Source organism: Lepisosteus oculatus, chromosome 5, assembly GCF_040954835.1.
Source record: "Lepisosteus oculatus isolate fLepOcu1 chromosome 5, fLepOcu1.hap2, whole genome shotgun sequence".
NCBI lineage: Eukaryota > Metazoa > Chordata > Actinopteri > Semionotiformes > Lepisosteidae > Lepisosteus > Lepisosteus oculatus.
The window spans coordinates 10,689,073-10,713,223 of record NC_090700.1 but is presented as its reverse complement, the minus strand read 5'-3'; the positions used below and the strand labels follow the sequence as shown (position 1 = coordinate 10,713,223).

Genomic DNA, 24,151 nt, shown 5'->3' with positions numbered 1-24,151 from the left:
CCCCAATTTGTGGAGGTCAGTGACCATTTCCTTGCAGTCTTTGTTGAGCTCTCTGCCCTTAACCATGATGATACATGTTGCTACTATTGCCTTATAGAACTCATTCTGTTATGTAATGTTTATTGTACTTGTACATCTGGAAGGCATAGTATTTAAAGTTAAGCCTTTTGCATTTGGCCATTTACAACATTAAAATAAAAAATAAACTGGTAAAATCTGAGGCTTAAACAAATGTTGAATGGTGTTACTATTTCTCAGTCTCCCCCTTGATCTTTACATCTAGCATTTTGATGAAAAAATACATAAAGTGCAGTGCAGTATATGCATTTCACTTACTGCTCTTGGAGTTTTCATTACATTCTGTTAAATGAATAAATAATTTTGGTTAAAATCTATATTGATGTTTAATTAGAATTTACAAGCAGCTTTTGGAAAGCGCTGTAGAATATCTAGGTTTTCTAGATAGTTATACAAGAGATCATCTTCTAGCATGACTTGAAAGCATTTGTCAATTATTTGTCAATAATATACTGTAATAATGCTGTCAATTTTATCCTGAATATTTTAGTTTTACTTTTTCCAATATTCATATTTATTGCAAAGCACTCAGAAGCCAGAAGTTGCCTCTTAACAACATATTTCTTAAAATGCCTTGTATAAAGATAAGTTTAAACCCTCTGGAATTGTCATTTAATGTTTTTAATATCAGATTATAACTTTATAACTTTAAACAGTGAAAATACTGCCAGGGGAAATATTTTTTTCAAACTATATAAACAAAAGGGAAATGTAAATTTTCAATTATACATTGTGTTCCATTCTAAATGTGCTTTAAAGAGTGTATTAAATCACTAATGTACCTTGCACAAATAACGGATAGCTTTTTGCCCTTAAAGTGACCTTGTTTTTAATTATGCATTTGTGTTTTCAAATGTTGACTTATCACTGTCATTGTGGTCAAATATCAAACTGGTTACTCTTGCAACATTCATATTAATTGCTAATTAACCCTCCCTTCTTACCCTGGTCGTTAGTGTCTGGGTTTCCCTCTGAACACCATAGTGTGATTATCTATTTTGACACGTCTCTGCATGCTTAATAAAAAGACTTTGGTGTCTAATTTGCTTGCTTTACGTCTAATGGTGATTATGCAGGAAATTGCAAAGACAAGAAAATGCAACCATTTATTATCTTAAAGAATTGGTTGGAGGCTTTTTGTAAAAAAATAAATAAAATAAGCTTCAGTCTTTGGGGACAGTGTTAATATAAAATAATGTAGCTTAGTTGCGATACCAAAACATAAGAGATTCATTTTGTGATAGAAATTGTATTTAAAACATTTTTACTAACCAAAACCTGTGATGCAATTCAAGGTTCCTCTGATTCTGTTCCTGATGCTGCATTGTGAACTTCATACAGGGTGGTTTTCTGTTTGTGTAATAAAAGACAAAAATGTACCAGATAAATAGTATCAGGTTTATTTTGTCTTGTATTTATCCTAAGGCAAGAAAGTGTAACATGTAATATCCTTTGGTAGGATTAAGCAATTCTATAATAATTATTAAAATTCCATCAATCCTGTAATGTTTTGGAAATTTGAATCCTTGTATTGATACAATTACTGTAACTTAACTTTCCTTATACTATTTTAGTTTAGATGTCACCAGGTGGTAAAACCAGGAGGATTTAAATGATCATGTAATAGTGATTCTTTGTCCAAATATCTGTATTGTAAAAATACTTATACTTTACTTGGATTAAGTATAGAAAAAATATATTTTCATTGATTATATAAACAAATATATAGTGACTGTGAAAATAAAAGTCTTAATCTAAATCAGTCCTGACATTTTAGAGCATTAGAGCATTAAATTGAATGACAGTTCTGTCCCTTATGAAAAGAACAAGTTGTATTCCTCTAATTCATTTGGGGAGTTAAAATCTACACAGATACGACAGGTGTAAATAAGATTATAATTGTGGCTAATGTCTTCTAAAGTGATTTGCCTGTGACAGCTATCTGAGTAGAAGGTTCATGTTACAGAATTGCTCAGAAGGTTTGCTGAAATTTCCTGGTTCAGTACGGCAAATGTTTGTTTTTCCTCCTTTAGTGCATTATGATTTCAAGGACATTTAAAAAAAAAGAAAAGTAGATGCTAGTTGTGTCTTAAGGCTTGCATCACTGCCTAGTATAGGGTTCAAGTTAGGACAGGGCAGAATTCAGAAAGTTGTTAGCAAAGCACTTGTGGCACTTACTGGCACTGCAGATTATTATTACTATTGTCATTGTGTGCCAGTGTTCATAAACACTAAAATCACAAGTAATGGGATTTTCCCAAACTTTCAAAAGAAAATTTTACTTGAGAAATCCAAAAATCAAATACTTTCATACTGAGAAAAATTATATAAAGGTTTTCCAGAAATTCGAATTTATTGCAAAAAGGTCCAAGACACCTTTCTTGTACAATGTGCTTTTCTTAACAGAATTAAATTGTAAGTGATGGAAAGTACAAAAATTGAATAAGGTTCACTAAAACCACCTAATGTACTTTAATTACTGTGTAGTGACAGACATTTTGCAGCAATTTAAGCTTTTGAACAACACGATTATTAATGTGATTTTGTCTGTCAGAATGCAAGTGATCAAAAGACTGAAATGGAAAAGATACAATATAAGATTGCTGAAGAGGTGTCAAAAATCGAAGAAAGAAAGGCAAAAATTGAAGATGAGCTTAAGGAAGTACAGGTAAGAACCAAATGTTATATAACGTCTGCCATTGTGTTTTGTTATTTGATGGTTAAGAGATTTATTTTCACTGAATTGTATAGGAAATGTGTAAGCTATATAAAAATCATTACAGTCCTGATAGCAGCTTTAGTTGCATAATTATATAGTCCAATATATTTTGTGGCTAAATGGGATCATTTACAACATAGCAACAGTATGATGCATTTTAAATATTTTCTTTTTCTATTTCCTTATTGTTTTAAAATATTTTTCTGAATTCAACCAGTAATATAGAAAAAAAAAGATTCTTCTCCAATTCTGACAGCTAAACTAGACTTCCTAAAAAAACTAGACTGCCATAAAAGCCTACATCAGCCCAGCAGTTAATATCGTGCACCACGGAGTAAAATCTTTCTTTCTGAGTAATGAAAGATCCTTGTTCTTTCTCATAGCCTCTTGTAGATGAAGCTAAACAAGCTGTTGGAAATATAAAACCTGAATCGCTCTCTGAGATCCGCTCGTTGCGCATGCCACCTGATGTCATCAGGGATATTCTGGAAGGTGTTCTCAGACTGATGGGGATTTTTGACACTTCATGGGTTAGCATGAAGAGGTAATTCTGAATAACACAAATGTATAATGTCAGCACATTTTGCCGAAATCCGATTCTTTTGCATTTTTAACTTCAGATTTAATGGGCTTTGAGCTTTGGTGCCTTTTCCATGGTCCTGCTTTGTGTCTGATATGTTGAAAACAACAATTGTATGATCAATAGCTTCAAGCAAAATAAAACTAGGGAGATGTTGTGAAAAGAACTATGAATGATTGTGCGTTTCAATGATTGCTATAGGATGTGTCCAATGGTGGTGAAGGGTGATATTTTATTTCTGTTTGGTAACAATAATACATACATTTCGTATATTTTTCAAACAGTTTCTTGGCAAAAAGGGGGGTAAGAGAAGATATAGCAACATTTGATGCTCGAAACATAACACATGAAATTCGTGAAAGTGTTGAAGAACTTCTTCGAAGAAATAAGGCTTCATTTGACCCTAAGGTATGTTTTCTTGGAGAGAGGCAATGCAGAAATACGTTGTTTACACGATAGTGATGTCTGCAGCAATTAACAAATGTATTTGCATTACTATTACAAAGTCAATGTCAACCTCGTACGCATCAGCTGTGGAAAGTTAGCATGAGTTAGGTTCCAATAATCACACCTCTTTTGAGTCTGCTAGTCCCAACTCTTTCCTAGCTCATGTGTGGTATTCTGTCCTGCCAGTGTCCACCTTCCCTTTCTGATGTGGCTTCTGTAGTAATTGCTGGTGCAGCAGAGTTCTGATAAAGTCCTTGAGATCCTCAGTTGTGTTTAAACCTGCTGCAATGCATAAATGTATGTTGTTGCTCTTCACAGAATGCAAAAAGAGCAAGTGCTGCAGCAGCCCCACTAGCGGCCTGGGTGAAGGCAAATGTACAATATTCACATGTCCTGGAGAGAATCCAACCTTTGGAGAAGGAGCAGGCAGGATTAGTGGAGTAAGCACTGCAGTGGATTTCATTTCATTTATCAGTTGTATGCCCATGCCACATGAAAAGGTCTCTCTTTTTTATGTTATCAGAAATTTGAGACCTGTGACATATGGCGATGCACTGGATGTGGGTATTTTTCAAAATCTGTTTGTTATCCTTGCTGTTATGCTTTGAAAGCAACAGTTATCTTTATTTTGTTTATTTTTTATGCAGAAACCTGCGTAAGACTGAAAGTAGAAAAAACAAATTGGAAGACCAGCTGAACTCTGTGGGTCAGAAAGTGAATGAACTAAAGGAAAAGTAATTGTTCTTTTGTCTCTTAATGTTTGTGGCATATTAATATCATATAATATTCAAAATGACTGAATGTGTTGTTTATTATAACATTTATAGTTTGTTTTATAAATCTATATGAGGATTAATGTGTGATCAGGGCAGAAGGAAATACAAGCTTTGTCACTTTTCATTTACATTTTCACTTGTACTTCTATATACATAGAATGTATTTATATGAAATTTTGCTTTGGCAGAAAATGTTCTGCCTTGGAAAAAAAATTGGAACATAAAGATTAAAAGTCGCATGTAAAGATATAACTGTTATCACTCACATTAAACTTAGACTTTCTCTGTAATGGAATAAATAGGCAATTACCTGAGTTATATTGCTATTAGACAGCTTATGACAACACCATTTGTATCATTCTGCTACAAGCAGCTGCAAAAACATGATTGTTCAGCTCACTGACATGGAGGCAAAAAGGGAGCTTCTGTCTTTAGCGCTAATTTTAACTTCAGGGGATGCAAACAAACATCACTGTCATGAAAAAGCATCGGGGAGTGCCAGGGATACTGAAGCAGCAGGAAGAACAGTAAACACATGAGACAGCATTAAAGCTGAGCGTAAAACTAAGCATGACTGTAAGACAATGCAGCTTTGCCAATTATAAATCATCAGCACTGATATTTTATATGATGATTAGTCTCTGTTTAGGGCCTAACTTAGGACTTTGATTTCTTTCAAAGGTTCCAATCCAGGACAACAGAGGCTGCAAAACTGGAAGCTGATGTTAGCAAGGCTCAAGAAACTATTGAAGCTGCAGAAAAATTGATCCATCAACTTGATGGCGAACATAAGAGATGGAATGCACAGGTACTGTTGGTATAGTATGTTTTTCCCTGAGTTACGAAGAAACGTTCTTGTCTCTTGAAGGACCTTTTGTATTTTTTTTACTTGCTCGACTGGCAGTGAGGGGAGAAAATCTATGGACTTCCTGTAATTCCTCAGTGTAATCTTGTTGGGAAATACTTCTTGGGAGCAACTGATGTGTGGAGCACATACAAAAATATGACCATACTTTAGGGGAATATTTTAAATCTCAGGTTAGCTTGGCGTCTCATCCAAAGGACACCACCTTTTTATAGTATAGTATCCCCGTCACTATACTGGAGCATTAGGACATACATAGACCGCTGGGTGAGCGCCCCCTGCTGGCCCCACTAACACCTCTTCCAGCATCAACCTTAGTTTTTCCCAGGAGGTCTCCCATCCAGGCTCACACCTGCTTGGCTTCAATGGGTTGCCAGTTGTGAGTTGTAGGGTGATATGGTTGCTGGCATAAGTAGTGGAATTCTTATGCCTGATCTGAATGTGTATGGGGCAAGTTACTAAGTTTTATCACCTTGTAGCTCCATCTAACCAAACTTAATAACTTTGGGCCTGTCTAGAACTGTGATGGAAGACCTGGTTGTTGCCATAACTGAGATTTGGACTGTTAGGACTGTTAAAATTTCTAAACCTAGCATGACATGGAACAAAGTGCTATAGATAAGTACTATCCTTCAGAGGAGACATTAAAAACAAGGTCTGACTACTTGATTATTAGATATCCTAATATTTGCAATAGGTATCTTGGCTAAATTCCACCCTGAGCTTGCACAATCTGGCATCCCTAAATTTCCCCTTTAATCAATTGGTGAAATAACTTTTTTTTCTAAATTTGACTTCTCTACTAAGTCTTCTGTGTACATAATACCTGTAATGTGTGCTGTCTAGCACCCAGGTAGGTGATGTACTGAACAGGCAGATGTGCTCAGTCCCCTCGATTTGTGAAGTGTTTCAGGATCCTGTGGGATGAAACATCTTATACAAATGCAAGCAAGTATTGTATGAATATTTTTTATAAAGTAACTGAATGAGTTTCAGAACTACCAATATTATCACCATTTTACTGGCTGCTAATGGCATATAAATTATTAATAATAAATAATGATTTAAAGGTTCTGTAATCTAGTTTTCTTTTGTTTTACAACAGCATCCAAAAGGATTTTTCAAGTAAACTAATAGTTTGTTTCTTTCATTTAAATATAAACTTTTACATGCCCAATTGACTGAGGTTCTCAATGTTTAACAAGTGAGTTTGGTGCGATGCATGTTTTTTTCTTAATTCTCCTTTGTAATGGAATTAAAGGATTAGCGTAGCTCATATTGCTAACAGATTGATCAGTGGTGTGAAGTGTTTTGTTCTACATGCCACAGATGTCATTGAGTTGGCATAGTTCCACTAGGAGGAATACATGCCAGTAGCTCAAGCTGCACGGTTTTCAGCTCACCACCTGAGGTCTTGCAAATGTTAAATGGGCATGAAATGCTAATTAATTTAATATGCTGTTAAAGCTTATTTGTCATATGTATTGGGTTTAATACACCAGATATTTAGCTTTTATTTTGGTTGAAAATGTTTCGTTTCTTACCAAGAAGTATTTAAAGTGCTGGAAGATTGGTTTAAAACTAGGAGCTAAATGCAACTGGCACAAACATGGATCTGGATACATTAAACTTGCTCATACCTTATATTTGTGCAGAATAAATGACAGTGCTTTATAGTTAAAGTAAAATTTGCATGATCATTTTGAAATGACTTATGTCAGTTGTACATGTTTTTTGAGAATAAGATATAAATATACAAAATACTGTGGATGCAACAGTACCAGATCCTTGGTTGTATTTTTAATAACATGAATACCTACAACAGGGCTTGTTGATTATCAGTAAAAGACAGTTTCACAGAAGAAGCAAACACTTGTGAGGCAGAAACAATATGAGTACTAGGGAAGGAAACTGAATGAGGTCAATCAGAACAAAATTACAATAGTATAATTTAATAACTGGCATATTCCACAGCTTTAGCTAGTCACATTTTATGTAAGATGGAATTTGAAACATGTGAATATAATTCCTTATAAATGAATGTAAGGAATGTGTCTCTGTAGCACTGTGTGTTTGTGTTGTCTAGGTGGCACAGATAACTGAGGAGCTGGACACATTGCCTAAGAGAGCCCAGCTGGCTGCTGCCTTTATTACTTATCTGTCTGCTGCTCCGGAGGACCAGAGGAAAGCTAGCTTACAGGAGTGGATGAATTCATCTGGCCTTCAAAGTAAAGTAGAATCTATCAATGTCTTATGCAGGATGAAACTGGATAGTCTTAATTAGGTCAAAAAATATATTGCTTTTAAATTGTTATAATAATAATAATAATAATAATAATAATTCCTTACACATACAGTATTTAGCATTTTCTGGACACTCAAAGTGCTTTACAGATAAGGAGGTCTCCCCTTCACCACTAGCAATGGATTCACCTGGATGTTGTGATGGCAGCCATAGTGCATCAGTACCCTCACCACACATCAGCTCAATGGGGAGGCGATCAGAGTGATGAAGCCAGTTCATAGATGGGGATTATTAGGAGGCCCATGGCCAGAATGCCAGGGTAACACCTCCACTTCTTTTGTGAAATGCCCTGGGATTTTTAATGACCACATAGAGTCAGGACCTTGTCCTGGATGAGACATAAAAACATCAAGGACAGTGCCTTTTTACAATACAGTGTCCCTGTCACTATATTGGGAAATTAGGATCCACACAGACCACAGGTTGAGCTACTGGCCCCACTAACACCTTTTCCAGCAGCAACCTTAGCTTTCCCAGGAGGTCTCCCATCCTGGTGCTGACCAGACTCATACCTGCTTAGCTTCAGTGGGTTACCAGAAGTGAGTTGTAGGGTGGTATGGCTGCTGGTTTTATCTGATTAACTTGAAATGCTGAACATTAATTTTGGTACTAGTTAGCCACTTGTGGTTAAAATTGTAATAAATTGTAATAATTGTAAAAATAATAAAGACAAAATAATTAGTATATGTAAAAGCATGTTTTGTTTAAAAAATGGTACAGGTTTTATTTTATATTTTGTATGTTATTCACATTATAATGAATATTCCTACTTATTATAGAGTTTGATATGCGACATTTTCTGTGCTCTGAGAGTGAGCAACTTATCTGGAAGAGTCAAGGGCTACCTTCTGATGACCTTTCCATGGAGAATGCTCTTGTCATTTTACAGGTATGACGGTACACATGCACTATGTAAAAACTACCAAGAAACAGCGGTCATAAACCATTATTCTTGACATGAATAACAGTGATGAGGATCAGTTCGATTTTATTTATATTTTATATTTAAAAAATCATGCATATGTAAAAAAATATTTGGTTTTTAAGTATCAACTACAAATGATTGGATGGTTTCATGACTTTTTTACTGAGATACAGTTTGATGTAAATAATTATTAAACTTGGAGAAAATATTTTGGTATTTGAATGCTTCAATAAGGTAAATGAAATATTTATGTAAAAAACAATAGATAATTAGACTGTAGAATACATTTCAGCATTGTGTAGCAAAATTGGTCTTTTGGACAGAAAACCCCAGATCCTGCCTCTAGCATGATGTGTGCTCCTAAAAGTTCAATATTGTAAGAAACGTCACATCAGTAAAATCCAAACAGATGCACAGATCCAATGGACTGTGATGAATATGAACGATAATATTAAAAATAGAACAGGAAATTAACCTAAAATCAATGTATAAACCGTTGACTCACTTCATCTGCAACCACAAAAGACACTTTTTTCTTTTTCATATCATTGTTCCTTTAATCATTATTCATTTTTGTTTCCCTAAACTGTTATTTGCTGCACTAGATCAATGCCTTGAAGTCCCGGGTAAGAGTTCCCTTCATTTCAAACCTCGTCTCCTCTTCAACTTCAGCTGTAGCTAGACTGTGTGGTTTTGTGTATTTTACACCCTATCCAAAAGAATACCAAAACAACACAATATCCCATGACTTTATTATCCTCATTTAGATCCCCTTCATGTGTGTTATGAAAATTGACATTGTCAATGATTGATAATAGCCATAGAAAAAACAATGACTGTGCCAAGCAAAATTGATAAGACCTCATTCCTGTGGAGTGTAGAGCTGTATCACATTAAGACTACTAATTATTGCTGACATTTAAAGAAATCTAATCTTAAAACTTTGGAAACATCTTTTTTATTTTATAATTATGTGTTGTCTTTCATTTAACATGAATAATATGTGAAAAACCTACCATATAGTCATTCTGTAGTTGTTGACGGGTTCAAGTATGTAGGTGGTTATTACAGCAAAAATGTCCCAGTTCAAAAATATACATAATAGAAGACTGATTCATTTCTCAGAGGATTTATTTTTATAGATTCCCTTGTTTCATGCTGTCTGTTCACTTTGAAGAACCAACCTTTTCTTTCTTTTTACTGGTGATGGTTAAAGTAATTATTTGTGAGTGACTGGAATTGTTACAGTCTTGGTCCCTGGCTAATGATGAGCTTTTTAAATATTCAGTAGTTTTAAACAGTACATAATATGAAGAGTAAAATGTTCTTATCAATGTAAATTATCATCAAAGCATGAGATTATCACCTTTTATTCCCAAAATGTATTTACTCATGCTTTCACAGTGCTTCATGTTATATATACCCAAATCAATTTAATGAAAATATCTTTGTTTTGTACAGATGTAGCCATTCAAAATGCACAGTAAAACCCCATACTGTGGGTTTGGAGCCAAAGACGGCTGCAGTATGTGATTTGCTGGCCAAAAATGATCGACAGGTGGCACTCGTGGTGCATTCGTTGTTAGTGAAACGATTGTTTCATTTAATCTCTCTACTGTACATGTTTACATCCTCTTAATATGGAATATTAATATGGAATTTTACAACTAAAGGGAAATTTTGGTAGCTGAGCATAAAAATAACAGGAGCATAATATCTCTGATTGTCATATCGCCATAAACTATTAATTTAGGAATATAAATATATTATACAAACATACTTTTTAGAATCTGCTTAATAAGGAATATAATATGGAAATATCATAACTAAAGAAATGAATAATGATATTAATTTAAGGATCTAAATATAATCTATTTTATATTATATTTATATTTATAGCTGGTAGTAATACTGTACTCCACTTTCTTTGTAAATGTGTTTCCGAGTGGCCTGTTGGTACAGCGGGTTTGTCAATAGTGTCACGATATTAGTTCCCCCTCCTTAAGGGTGCTCCAGCCCTTTTACTTAAGACTTTATTCTCTGCACCTGTTCCCTATTCCCAGCCCACCTTAAAAGCCAGGCGCTGACGCTCATCCGGGCTCTGCATCTGATTTCCGTATCGTGCGAGTCCGGGACCTGGAAGGGCCTGGTCCCGTTAAGGTTTTAATCTCTGTTCCCGTTCCTGTTCCCCGTCCGCCGGTTCCAACCCAGCCTTCGTGGTTTTTAATTCTCTGTTCTGATGGATCTCCTGGTTTTGGACTTACCCTTGCGTTTTGGATTTTCCCTAAGGATTACTCTCGGATTGTTCGCCTCGGCCACACCTCCCCCGTGCACTAGCGCACCTTGGACACGCCCCCCTGTCTTCTGCCCCGTATTCCTGCATGACGTTTCCCTAGTGTTTCCCCACTCCGTCGGATTGTGTCATCCGCATAGGGTCCGGAAAGAACTGTTCGTTACAAATAGGGCTCTATCTAGAAGATCTGAGTTTAATAGGGCACATTTTTCTTCTAACAAAGACTGCTAAAGATATGCTACATTTTTTATGCATCAGTTGAAGCGTTCTGAAGTCTTAACAGTGCCGCTTGTGAGAGCAAGGTGACTTTCTGCTCAGTTACATGAGAGTTTTTAAATTCTTTAAACATTAGCTGTTTGTCAAATTCACCTGCTTTGCACAGGAAACGGCATTTGAAAAGGTACTTTTTTCTCTCGTGCAAACTCGATTTTATTTTTTATAATTCCAAAACTTAGACAATATGCCTCAGGGACCCATTCATAGTATAATCAAAACAACCCTTCCCCCCGGGTCTTGTCTTCTGCTGTTTCACACATGTGAATCCCATGAAGTCAGATCCACAGATATACCGAAACAGTACCTCACATGGCAATGAATGGCAGTGTGTTCGTATACTGTATATACAGTATGATACCGTGTGGTTTCAAAGCCACTACAGTGCAGTATGTGTGAAATATTTTTCTGAATAAAAATTAAAAGTTAAATTACTCGTTGCTGAAATTTGTATTAAGACAAAATATAGATTTTCTTAATGTGGATGTAAACCAGAAAGAGGCACATCATGTTCGCAACAAGCTATGATAACAAGCTATTTTTACACATCCGGCTATGTCAAAAATATAGCCAAAACGATCGCTCTAAACCATCTTTATAATAAACTTATAATAATTCATCCAGATACACACACACACACACTCATGTCAGAGCCAATTTTGTCAGAAACAACCTCCCAGTAAGTCTTTGGACTAGGCAGTTCTGTACAGTACAATCTAGTTTAAAGTTTTAAAGTTTAATTGTTGGCTGATTACTGGGTGTTGAAATTTGGATTAAGACAAAATATAGATTTTCTCAATTCGTATGTAAACCTGAAAGAGGCACATCGCGTTCACATCAAGCTATACAACAAGCTATAATAGTGGACTATTTTTATATATTCAGCTATTTAAGAAAAAAAACAAAAGTAATGCTCTGATCACGTTTTGAACTGCCTGGGTGCAGCGTGACTCATTACAGTCCATGAGCTTTCCATTGTCTATTACCACTATACACACACTTAATACACAGTTTAAAATGAATAAAAGTCTAAACAGTATACAACTTAAATTCTGTAATTGGAAAAAAATTCTCCCACAGCATTGACCGGAATTCAAAACCAGACGTTTTCTGGCAACATCCCAAATGCTCCACATGCCATGTTCAGCTTTTACGGCTTCACCTGGCAGTTTTACAAAGCAGTGCATAAAACGGAGTATTTCCAAAAAGCTGAGGTACCCCACAGGCACTGAACTGCAAACTACTGTAGTATCCCTTGCGCATTCTGAATGGCTGGATCTGTAATGTACTTCTCTGATGGGAACTATTTTATCTGATTAAAGGCTTGTGTCTAGATTAATACAAAAAAAATATTGAAATAAGGAAAATATTAGACTTTAAAGAACTTATTTGATTAACTGTTTACACAGTTGTACTCCAGGTGCTAAGATATTACTCTATAGTGCCTCTATAATAAGAAACATTATTACATCCTTAAAGTGGCATGTTACCTGCTCTTTTTAACATCAATTAAAAGTAATGCCCTCTGATGTGCAATATATTATTTACATCTGATGCTCAAGGCACATACCTAAAGCTTTTCAAATAGCTTCTTTGAAGAGTTTATTCATATTCTTGTGATTTGTTTCCCTTCATTTTAAATTATCTTAGTGTCCCTCTTTTTAAATTTTTTTTTATTCTGTCAGACAAAATGACAGCCTTCCAAATCATCATGACAACTGCAAGCTTGAGAGGCTAAACCTTGGTAACCCTTTCATAATTGTTTTTGTTGGATGTGAAGGACAGAATACTTTCTCTTCCAGAGTTGTGCGTGTCCATTCTTGATAGATCCCTCTTCACGTGCCACTGAGTGGCTGAGGACACATCTCAAGGAGTCTCGCCTGGAGGTTATAAACCAGCAGGTAGTGATGGCTGTACGAGTTGGAGTCAGTTAAAGACAGTGTGCCTAAGTAAAACAAAAGGCAAATTAATAAGTAATTTGCTTTGTGTCATTTACTTCAGAACTAAGCATATCACTACAATTAGTCAGTGGAACAAAAAACTATTAGTCTCTGGTCTCATAACTGATGGGTTGTGAGTACAAGTCCCTGCTGCAGACCTGCTAGAGCAAGATACTTAATCCCAATTGCTCCTGTCCAGACAGCTGTGTATAGGGGGACTAACATTGCTGGGGGTAATCCCTGTAATGGACTAGTGTCCTGTCCAGATAGTCACATGCTCTTTTGTGTGCTCTGCGCCATGGAAGTCATAATAAATTGGCCCGATGAGCAAATGTGGCTTGGAAATGCAATGGAACTTACCTATAACAAACGATAGCATTTTTCTTTTTCAGAACTAACATTGACTAAAATCTAAATAGCTACGTAGAAAAAAATCTAAAATCAGAGAACTATAGCCACTGTGTCTGCACATGTAAAGTTATTTCTGAAGTAATATTCTTTACAGTGTTTCCAATCTCCTAGGGCTTTGTGTCAGTTTTGTAAATGTTATTATAGCCACATAGCTCTTATGCTATACAATTACTATTTACCTGTATCATTATAGTTTTTATTTCATAATTATAAAAATCATATTCATTTAAAGTCTTTTTGATGGAAGCATATTGACTATGTGATATATATACAGCATATATTTTTCATTGTAGGACTCAAATTTTATCACAGCACTTGAGCTAGCTGTCCGTTTTGGAAAGACGCTTATTATCCAGGAGATGGATGGAGTGGAGCCAGTCCTTTACCCTCTCTTAAGAAGGGATCTTATTGCTCAAGGTAGGACTCTCACCGTTTTTGTGCAGGTGACAGCATTATGGATGATCTTATTAAATGACATGGAAATTGGTGCCTTAAATCGACTTGGCACCAAGGAACAAAATGAATATGACAATGAAAAGAATGCAGAGCTAATAGCATACCTTAAAAAATGAATTCCCAAAAGCAATTTTCCTTTCTGTTGGGCTACCATTTATACAATGTGTACTTCAGGGAATTAAACACATTGCAGTTACCACACATGCTTTTCATTTTTAATAGTTACCAGTCTGGTTTTACCTTTTCTTTCATGAATGTTTTAGGATTTGTAGAAATGAACACAGTAAAACTTCAGTCCTTACATGCAGAGGCACTTGAAGCATCTTCTTTAAAATATGTTGTCTCTAGCTATGAAAATATAATAAAGATCAATCAGATCAAAGTGTTGGTTCCTTTGGGACAATCACAAAAGTTTAGAAATTATACTTTAACGCATTTATGCTGTCAAATTAATGTTAATCTTTTGTTTTAAATGTCTAAAGATACGAAGGTGCTCAGCTGCTATTTTGTTTCAGTTAATTAAAGTCAAGGTTATAACTGAAAGTGGGTTTTTTTCTTCTCTCCCTGAAATTGGTGTTCTCACCGTGTCCAGCTCAGAGCTGAAGCTCATATGAGCATAGCACTGAGGGAGAGAGTTCTGTATGTAAATGCCATGATATGATGTTTTTTAGGCATACAGTATTTTGGAGTATGTGTTTAATAAGTGAATTGAAGGTGTCTGTTTGGACTAATCTAGGTGAAAGCTTTCACGATTAATATTGCGACCATATTTTCAAAACCTGTTAAAGTGGCACCTTGTCTGATTAGTTTGGCTGTTTATTTTATTTTTGAGTCATCATATAAAACAGTATTAAATTCACATATAATTTTTGCTTGTAAGATGTGCTTCAATTCTATTTTCTGGGGGAGCTTTGGTTAAGTTTGAAAAGCTTTAACAATTATTAGGGTCATTTCTCATAACAATGGGACCAGTCGAGTGTTAAAAATACAGTGCATGTTTAGGGAGAGGAATGTGCTTCAAAAAAATTAAGGTGACAATCTCTTCACTAGTGAATTTATAGAAACACTAGCGATTCCTGAAAAAGAACACCAAAAAACCTCTGACAGACTATCACCTTAAGTATGTTGAGAAAAAATTAACAGAGCTTATAAATTGAGACAGAATGGGTTTGTACAACAGAGGCTTTATGTAAGAATGGAAAATAAGATGAAGCATAAAAATATTTCTGAATCTTAAGGAAAAACCTAAGAAGTGTCTTGTATTCTGCAAACTGTTGTAGTAAAAAATAAATTTTGAATATCACTGGATTCTTTCAATTTGTACCATTTTCACTTTCACTTTCATTCTTATCTGTAATTTTGCTATAAACATTTAATGATGAAAAATCTTTACATTTAACCTATTTCTATATCTATTCTATACGTATAATATCTTTGAAAAACTTAGTTTTGTTGGCATGCACTAATTATTCAATTTATTTCATGGTTTCGGGCAGTGGTTGTATAGATACTACACAGCATTATTTTTAATTTAAAAAAGCTTTTTCATGTAGAAAAATATAAATCTACCTTCAACACCTTTTTTGTCTTTTAAATTAATCACACCTAGCCTCTTAGCAAAAACTAATGGTTAAGAATTTTAGTCTAGTAAAAGAAAATGGCTCCTATTCTAACTTAACATTAAAGTTCAACTATATCACCATAATAGTGCCATAGTTCTATACCTGCCCAACACCATGCTTGTAACTCCAAAGCCATTTTGAAAATGTATTAAAAACAAAACTTTGGAAATTTGCAACTAAAATGCTGTTGTTGTTGTTTTCCAAGTCTGATTAGTTTTGTACAAGCTTTAAAATATATCCCTTTTGGAAAAGGGATGATTTAGTATAATCTCTGGCTCATCATCGGGCATAACAAAGGGCTACTTGCATTACATAAATAAAACACTAAGCTTTATTTAGTTATTATTAAGAACTTTCAGTAAATCAGTAAATATAAAATGAAGAAATAATAAATGAGTAGCACAGCATTTATAGAGAAATAGGGCAATTATAGTTAACACAATATTATCTTGTATGGAATAATGCAGTTTGTTTTCTGTGATGCTGAAGGTATTTATGATCCCAAATATGGTACTTTATGATTAGATTGCATTTTTTGTGATTATGTAGGTCTCAGCATTGAACATACTTGACACCTTTCTGATTATGCTATCAGTAGCTCTAATAGCTTCAGAAATAGGTCAATATTTTTTCACACACCTTAAAATTTGTCCTTTGCAATGGTTCCCTCATTAGGTGTATTATTATTTATTTAATTTGAAATACTCAACCCTACTTTTAACCTTAGAACTGTATTGCTAAAGTAAATTGGATCATTAATACTATGCATGCAGCTAACGTCTGCGTCATGTGATTTGCTGGAGCAGACAGTGATGAAGCATAAATCTTAGGGAAGACACAGACAGCCTGAAGAAAAATACAGCAGCCTGCATATGATTACAGTTTGCCAAGAATAAACAGTGTCCAGCCTCTGAAGCGTGTCAAGCCTTCTGCAGGTGCATGGCTTGTCTTGCAGCACTGTTTGCAGAGGCAGCTGGGCTTTGTGAATGGAGACTTCCCATTCCAATTTGTCTTCCATTTGAAATCCTGGACAGCTCTGCCTACTGATCTGGATGCCTCATAAAACATCACTGATGTTAAGCCACTGTTAATCATTAGCCAAGTTTCTCCACACTTGTGAAACTTATTATATTTAATTAAAAGCAAAATGGAATACAGTAAAGAGAAATATTTTATGTTGACTCTTTCTAATGCTAGAAACCTATTCAGTGATGAAGGTCTGTAAGTAATGATTAGTACATCAGAGGCAATGTAGTGTTGATGATTTAAAATATGAAAGTTGTATCTATTTGCTGGTAGTAAAATAAAAAAATAAAACATGTTGTTTTTACAATCTGTTGTCTATATCTGGTATCACAGCCCACCTTAAATTTCTTCCCTGTTATTTACAGGTCCTCGATATGTTGTTCAAATTGGAGACAAAATTATTGACTACAATGAAGAATTTCGCATGTTTCTTGCCACACGGAACCCAAATCCCTTTATTCCACCTGATGCTGCTTCTATTGTGACTGAAGTGAACTTCACTACCACCAGAGCTGGCCTTCGGGGACAGGTAAAGTAAAGTGCAGAAATTTACTTTCACATAATATGTGTGTTTAGACATATATGTCGTGATGTTCAAAGAATAAATAATTAATAAATGTCATTTATTTAATGTCAGTTGAACCTGTTGCCCGCTATAATGGAAGCATGGATGTTTTCTTTTCCAAGGTTCTTATGCAGTCTGTAGAAATGTTCTTATTTCACAATATGTGAAGTTATGAAAATTTTGGTATTATTTATAAATTATTATTATTTTCTTATATCATCTGAGAGAGGCCATATATGTTCTATTTTTGAAAGTCAGAATTCAGAAATTCAGAATACACTGTTGGTGAATATGTCCACTTCTGGGTGTTTTAAAGCAGCTCTCTTTATCTGTTTGTGCCGCTGTAGCTTTTGGCTTTAACAATCCAGCATGAGAAACCAGACTTGGAAACACAGAAGACTAAGCTCCTGCAACAGGAGGAAGATAAGAAGATCCAGTTGGCTAAACTGGAAGAATCTCTTTTAGAGGTGCCGTAAAATTCTTAAATTCTTCTTATTATTATGATGATGATGTAAGTAGTACTTCATGGCTGTTTAGATCTGATACTTTAATCCTAAACTGGAGCAATTCTGTTTACATGTAGGTACACCAGCAGTACTTAACTAAACTAAATCCTACAATCTTCCAGTTATGAATTTAGAATCCTAACTGATTGTACACTGCTGTCTTAAACTACAGGTAGGATAGGAATTAAGAGCAAACTATACTTTACTAGAATTTTCTTGGATTAATCTTCAGTTTCTCAATTTAAGAAATTCCAGGTTTAAGGAAAACCCTACCCTTTACTGTTAAAACTATAAACACAAATATACACTTCATTACAATATAGTGTATCACATTTAATTAGCCTTTTTATATAACTTTTAAATATTTGTATTTTTTGTTACAGTTGCAATTGGGAAGAAGTGTCTTTTGTTCGGCTACAGCAAATGACAATTGGTTTCTTTGATGAACTCTGTTCTCCCTCACTCTTTCGGAATGATTCAATAAATTAGTACTCAGGTGTTATTCTGGATAAAATATTTTAAAGAAATTGGACTGTTTGAGAAATTTAACGGAAACAAAACTAAATACTGAATTTGTTCCTGGAGAAATATAGAAAAACTGACATTTTCCTGAAGTTTTTGCACAGAAATCACTGTTGCCACGTATTTTGTTTAAATTACTCAGTTTTGTTCTAAAGGGTAAAAGTATTTACTAGTATTTTCTTTCTTCAGACTCTTGCCACTGCCCAGGGGAACATCTTGGAAAACAAGATCCTTATTGAGTCCCTGAACAAGACCAAGGCAAGCAGTGCACTTATCCAGGAGTCTCTCACAGAGTCGCACAGGTTGCAGGTCTCTTTGGACCAGGTAAGTCATAGTACAGTACATTAGTAAGAGTACCTCATACAAGGTCATACCTGGGCTTATACCAGCTAAGATTGTAGTCAGTGAGACTACCTCATACCAGGTCATACCTGGGGTCAAGAATTTGGTTTACTGTACTCTTAAGTGTATCAGACGGTAAAAAGTCCTGCCTTAGCTCTGTGATTGTGAGTTTGAGCTTGGGTCAGCTCACTAGTCAGTAATATACCTCCACATTGGAGCTCATATGTGGCTGAATGTTGTCAAGGGTAAGGTGGGATTAGTTGGCCAGGGCTCTCTCCGTTGAAAGAGACACCAACCCCTCAACCTCCGAGGTATTCGCCTCTCTTCCGGTCTGCTCTGAACCGCTGGTCTGGGGCTCTGTTGCTGGTGACGTGTTAAAACAAGTGGCTTAAAAGTTGCCTGCCTATACTTCCTCATTCTCACCTGTGTACGGCTGTGGGCTTCATAGTTATAATCTGAGACATGATTCCGGATCGGGTGGTAAAACTAAAAAAGCCATTGATTCTAGATTTAAAAAGAAATTCATTTTGTGTTTATATTAAAACACAAATGGACCCATTTAAAATATGCAAGGTGTCAGGATTTCAGGATTGATTCCACCGCAGTCGAATAGCATCTGCCCAGCTTTTCAAACTATTGCACCACCATTTGTATTGGGGACGCGTCAGATATTAAACTGAGAAAACCTTTTTTATTAAAATTAATTTCTCTACCTGGCTTCGTGGTCACTTTATTGACAAGGAGTTACATTTTCAATTACACCTCAATGCGGCATCATAAAGAAAATAAACAATAAGAAACAAGGCCCCCAAAACACAAACATATATAAAAATATTTTAGACTGTTATAAAAATATTTAATATATTGGCTTAAATGATTATTATTTAAAAGCAAATATGCACATAAAAACCTCAATTCAATTTTCATTAAATGGCATCTTTAATTTCCCCATACTGTTTGTGAGCATCCAGGAAATTGTTGGTCTGGTAGTCAAAATACTTTAGGCTAGCTGCAGAGAAAAGCAGACATAAGCAGATCAGGTCTTGGGTTTAACATGTGCAAAAAGATACAGCAGGTCTGGCACTACAGAGAGAGTGATGACTGTTGTCTGTAGAAGTACTGTGTCAGCCTGACGCATGCTGAGGCACTGCAGTGAGCGTAGTAATATTCCATGTTAAGTGGATTTTAAGTAGTAGTACAACAGATGATGCTACCGTTTCATCTAACATATAATGCATCACAAGTGTCACCTATCAATCTTCTTTAGGCAGTGGAAAGCTAAATTCGGCAAAGCGAATCATACTGTGGTACTTGCTTACCACGGACGGGAGTATTGACATGCATTCTGAATGGCTGCATCTGTACAGTATGTGTGTAAAGAGCATATATGAACTAAAAGAGTGTATAAGAGTGTACACTTGTTAAATGTTTTTTTTACGTACACAACAAGGCTTGAATAAATATCACCCTTTCTTGGTTAGCAGTGCCTTGATTGGTATTGTTTACAGATGTTCTTAGCTGATATCTGTAGAAATCGGCATTCTGTAGAGCTAATACATAGAGACATACTGTATTTTATTTATGCTTCTTTCTAAGCTGTCTACAAAGCAACAACATTGTCACTGAATAGGATGTTAATTTTTAAGATAACATTTTCTTATCTAACCACAGTCTTTTCAAAACTAATTTTATATTCCATATAAATTCTAGGCCACATGGAATTCCATAATGTTTTCAATTAATTTTGCATCAAAATTAATTATTTTCTTCACTATTCCCAAAGTCTTCATCCATTTATAACACTTTTTTTCTGTTTTGTTTTTCTGTAAAATAATTGAGTGCACTTAGTGTTTAAAGAATAATAAAAAAATAATTCCTTAGCTTATTTTAAGAAATGAACATGGTATTTATCAATTTTTAGTAATTACAAATTTCGGTTTTCCTCTTTTTCCAGTTTTTTTGTAAAACAATTGTGAAGAATGTTTAGAAGATTTGTTTTAGAAGAATGTTTGTTAAGATTTTTTCCAAATAAACTGTTTTTGTCCCTTTTTTAAAAGACCTATGTCTTTCAAAGAAAAAAATCAGTAATGAACTGTCTATGCTCTAGAGGGCAATATCATACCAGTCCCAATTTTACTTGTTTTCTCCTTTCTCCTCTGCAGGAACGAGATGCCTATCTTCCATTAGCAGAAAGTGCCAGCAAGATGTACTTCATTATAACTGACTTATCCAAAATTAATAACATGTACCGCTTCAGCCTTGCAGCATTTCTGAGACTCTTTCAGAGAGCCCTGCAAAGCAAAAAGGTACTGTCTGCATTACAGCCCTGCAGCTGGTATTAAGAATTTGAAACAGATAATTATTCCTTCATACCACATTTTCACATGATCTCTTCTTTTTGTCTGTTATTTTTGCATCTTGTGTTTTTTTTAAGTTGCATATGTAGCTAATACAGTATAGGTCAAGTCTCTCTGAAATTAAGTCTCTCTGGATTTTTAGAGTGGCTTATCATCTCCTTCTTCTCCATTAGCCTGATTTTTTATGCCCCTAATTAAACATGTGTTTCGCATAAGGGGATAAGGGAATTGGCAGCACTGTATAAAGCTGTTTACCTCTGGACTGCTGGTATGATTCCAGGGATGGCGATGACTTCAAGCCATTTTGGATGGTTTGGGTATTTTTTTTCTTTCTATGATCTCAAGCCTGCTCCCAGAGTAGTTGTCTAAGTTATAGACCCACCTTCACAGATGACAGTCATGGATAAATCTGGGAATAGATTATCAAGGATTTGTTTGGCAAACACACTAGCATATGCCGTGACTAAGATGGCCACCTGTTCAAGGTCTCCCTTTAGATCAATGCAAAATTACAACAAGGTGTCTCGGGATTTTATTACGTCTTACATAATGTATCTTTTTGGACTATATCTGGAACAAGAGGAGCAATCAAATGCATTTTTCTTTCTCCTGTCAGCATGCAACATGCTCCTAGATTATCAATAGGAATATTACCTATACCTATTACGTACCTATTACCTATATAAATATTTACCTAATGTAACTGTAATACCATATTTTGCCTGATTTGAATTTAAGCTGCTCTTGGTACATCACTGATTTGGGAGCCATAGTTTTTTTTTTTTAATTTTGGTACCAAGGATGTGCTAAAATAAAACATGAGATAGCCCTGCCTTTTATTTCAGCACAGCACTTGCCCTCCTGGGATGGAAAGAGACACAGATGGAATGAAACACAGTGATGGCTTGAACTGCTATTGCCCTCAAACCACTTCTGTTGATTTCAGTTTGTGCCTCAGAGTCCATCTCTATCAGTTCTTCACAAAATAGCAATAACATCATCTCTACCCAGTAAGGACTACCTTGCATGGTATATGCCAAGCCAAGATTTCTACAGAGGCCAGAGATGGTATTCTTTTTCATCGATCAAAAGGTTCACTCCATTCATTATCAGAAAACGTATTTATCCCTGCTAAGGGTCATGGCAACCAGGAGTTTAAGACCATATCATGGACAGTTCGCCTGTCCATCTCCGGGCGCGTGTGCACAGCAAACTGATACTTTTGGAGGAAACCACAGCACCAGTAGAAAACCCACACAAATACAGGAAGCACAAACAATCTGAAAACCCCTACTCATAAATCAAATCCAGGACCCAAGAACTTTGTGGCAGCAGCCTCAACTACTATACCACCATGAGGCTCACTTAAAATACAGAGCCATATCTGATTCTGTCACTCTACTAAATATGAGCTGAGGATTTTATAGCAAAAAGGAAACACCACCTCTGGTGAACATATGATAATTTATAAGGACATTAGTAGAAGAAATAAAAATGGTTAAAAATGTATGTATGTTTGAGTTCAGTGCTATTTTTTTGGTTTAAGATATTTCAGTAATTTAGTAAGCAAAACAGCAATCTTATCCATCTTAACTGATTGTATTAAAAAGTATTTTCAGATGCAGGCTACAGATATGGTTAATGTTCTGTTAGTATATTTAAATTTTGACTGATTTGCTATGTCATGTATCTTATTAAAAATAACATAGTGGAAACCACCCCTGGAACCACCTCTGTTTAAAAATTCCTTTCCACTGAAAGGAAACCACAGAAATTGTCAGTACAGAGCCAGGGGAAACCATCTAACATTGTAATGGTTTTCATACTTAATGCTTTTGTGTGATCGAAGACCACCAAGCACTTCTGCAGAGATATGTAACTGACCTTTTCTGTGGTGGATTATCGGGGCATGAAGTTCCATTGACTGACTACATGTTGTGCCTGAGGTGGAAGGAAGCAAAACAGGTCACTGTGCTCATTGCACATGGTCCTGTGGGCTTAGCAAGGTGCACCACTAAAAGAGGTGCAGATTTGTATTTTTCTAGATGCATTATTAGTAAAGTCTTATAGCACGATCTCCTGTCAATGTTCATGAGAGATATTGTTATTATTATTTTAATGCATTTGGCTTGTTTATTCAAAGTGAGGATAGCCATATATGAATAAATTAATACATTCATCTGCACTGAATTTCTGTAACATAGGGTTGAGAGTGGGTTTTAAGAAATAATTCAATTCCTGCACTAATTGATTATTTCTTAACTGTAAGAAATAAATAACCAGTTAGTTCAGGTCTGTAACTATAAAATTAATAGATTTTATAGATTTGTTTTAGTGTGGAACAGAAGGGGAGACACTTCAAGTATTTAAAATTCTAAAAAGCAATCACCCAAGTTAACTTAATGGAGTTCTTTGGAATCAACAGTGTAACACAAACCAGAGGACACTATATTATGCAGAAGGTTGTGAGTGTCAAGCCTTCCAAGTTACCCAGCAATGTTCTTGAAAGCGATACCTTGGATTTATTAGAATCCTCAGATTTATTAGCTGGTAAGAATCAAACAGGATAGAGTGGATGGATGGCTTCCTATATAAATATTAAATTTATTTATTTATTAATAATAAATATAAATTCCTACTTTTTCATGTTTTTTTTCATGTTGCTTGTGCTGCATATGGCCTGTAGAAATATAAAACATTTTCCATGCAAAGTAATTCCACTGGATAGACTTCTCCAAGGTGTTTTTGTTGGGAAACAACATTACAATGTCCTGCATTAACAATTTAGTAGTAAACATTGCCTGTTCCAAATGTAGTGAAGAACATATTTTAAAAGACTTACAGTGTATTGTGTTGTGTTCTTTTTTCCCCATTATAACAAACAGATTTGATTCTTGGCATTCTTTTACTATCAATATTTAATTGTATCCAGGGTAATGTACAGTGTTACAATTGGGGAAAGAAATACATACACTTGTTAAATGGAGTGTTACAGACAAGCTTTAAAGAAGCAATAGTCTAGGATTTAAAATGTTTTACCTACAGTATGTTACTTTTGCCTTACAGTCATGGTGCAGTATGTGTTTAAGTTTTTATTTTTAAAATGTTTTTTTATGGATCAGGTCACAAATATTATAAGCCAT

General features: G+C 35.1%; 1 protein-coding gene across 5 annotated transcripts in view; it reads left to right on the top strand.

Moving 5' to 3' along the window:
* Positions 1-24,151, top strand: part of dync2h1 (dynein cytoplasmic 2 heavy chain 1) — a 149,585-nt gene that overhangs the window by 37,110 nt on the left and 88,324 nt on the right. For 3 of the 5 annotated variants that reach the window (XM_015341694.2, XM_069190089.1, XM_069190092.1), the window contains exons 57-71: positions 2,633-2,746; positions 3,181-3,341; positions 3,662-3,785; positions 4,143-4,264; positions 4,472-4,558; positions 5,282-5,408; positions 7,552-7,693; positions 8,550-8,659; positions 9,301-9,321; positions 13,064-13,162; positions 13,906-14,029; positions 17,082-17,245; positions 17,629-17,748; positions 18,499-18,633; positions 20,814-20,957. In XM_015341694.2, the coding sequence (XP_015197180.2) occupies positions 2,633-2,746; positions 3,181-3,341; positions 3,662-3,785; positions 4,143-4,264; positions 4,472-4,558; positions 5,282-5,408; positions 7,552-7,693; positions 8,550-8,659; positions 9,301-9,321; positions 13,064-13,162; positions 13,906-14,029; positions 17,082-17,245; positions 17,629-17,748; positions 18,499-18,633; positions 20,814-20,957 (1,794 nt within the window). The remainder of the gene's footprint in view (positions 1-2,632; positions 2,747-3,180; positions 3,342-3,661; positions 3,786-4,142; positions 4,265-4,471; positions 4,559-5,281; positions 5,409-7,551; positions 7,694-8,549; positions 8,660-9,300; positions 9,322-13,063; positions 13,163-13,905; positions 14,030-17,081; positions 17,246-17,628; positions 17,749-18,498; positions 18,634-20,813; positions 20,958-24,151) is intronic. The other 2 variants (XM_069190091.1, XM_069190090.1) reach the window with 1 other exon arrangement.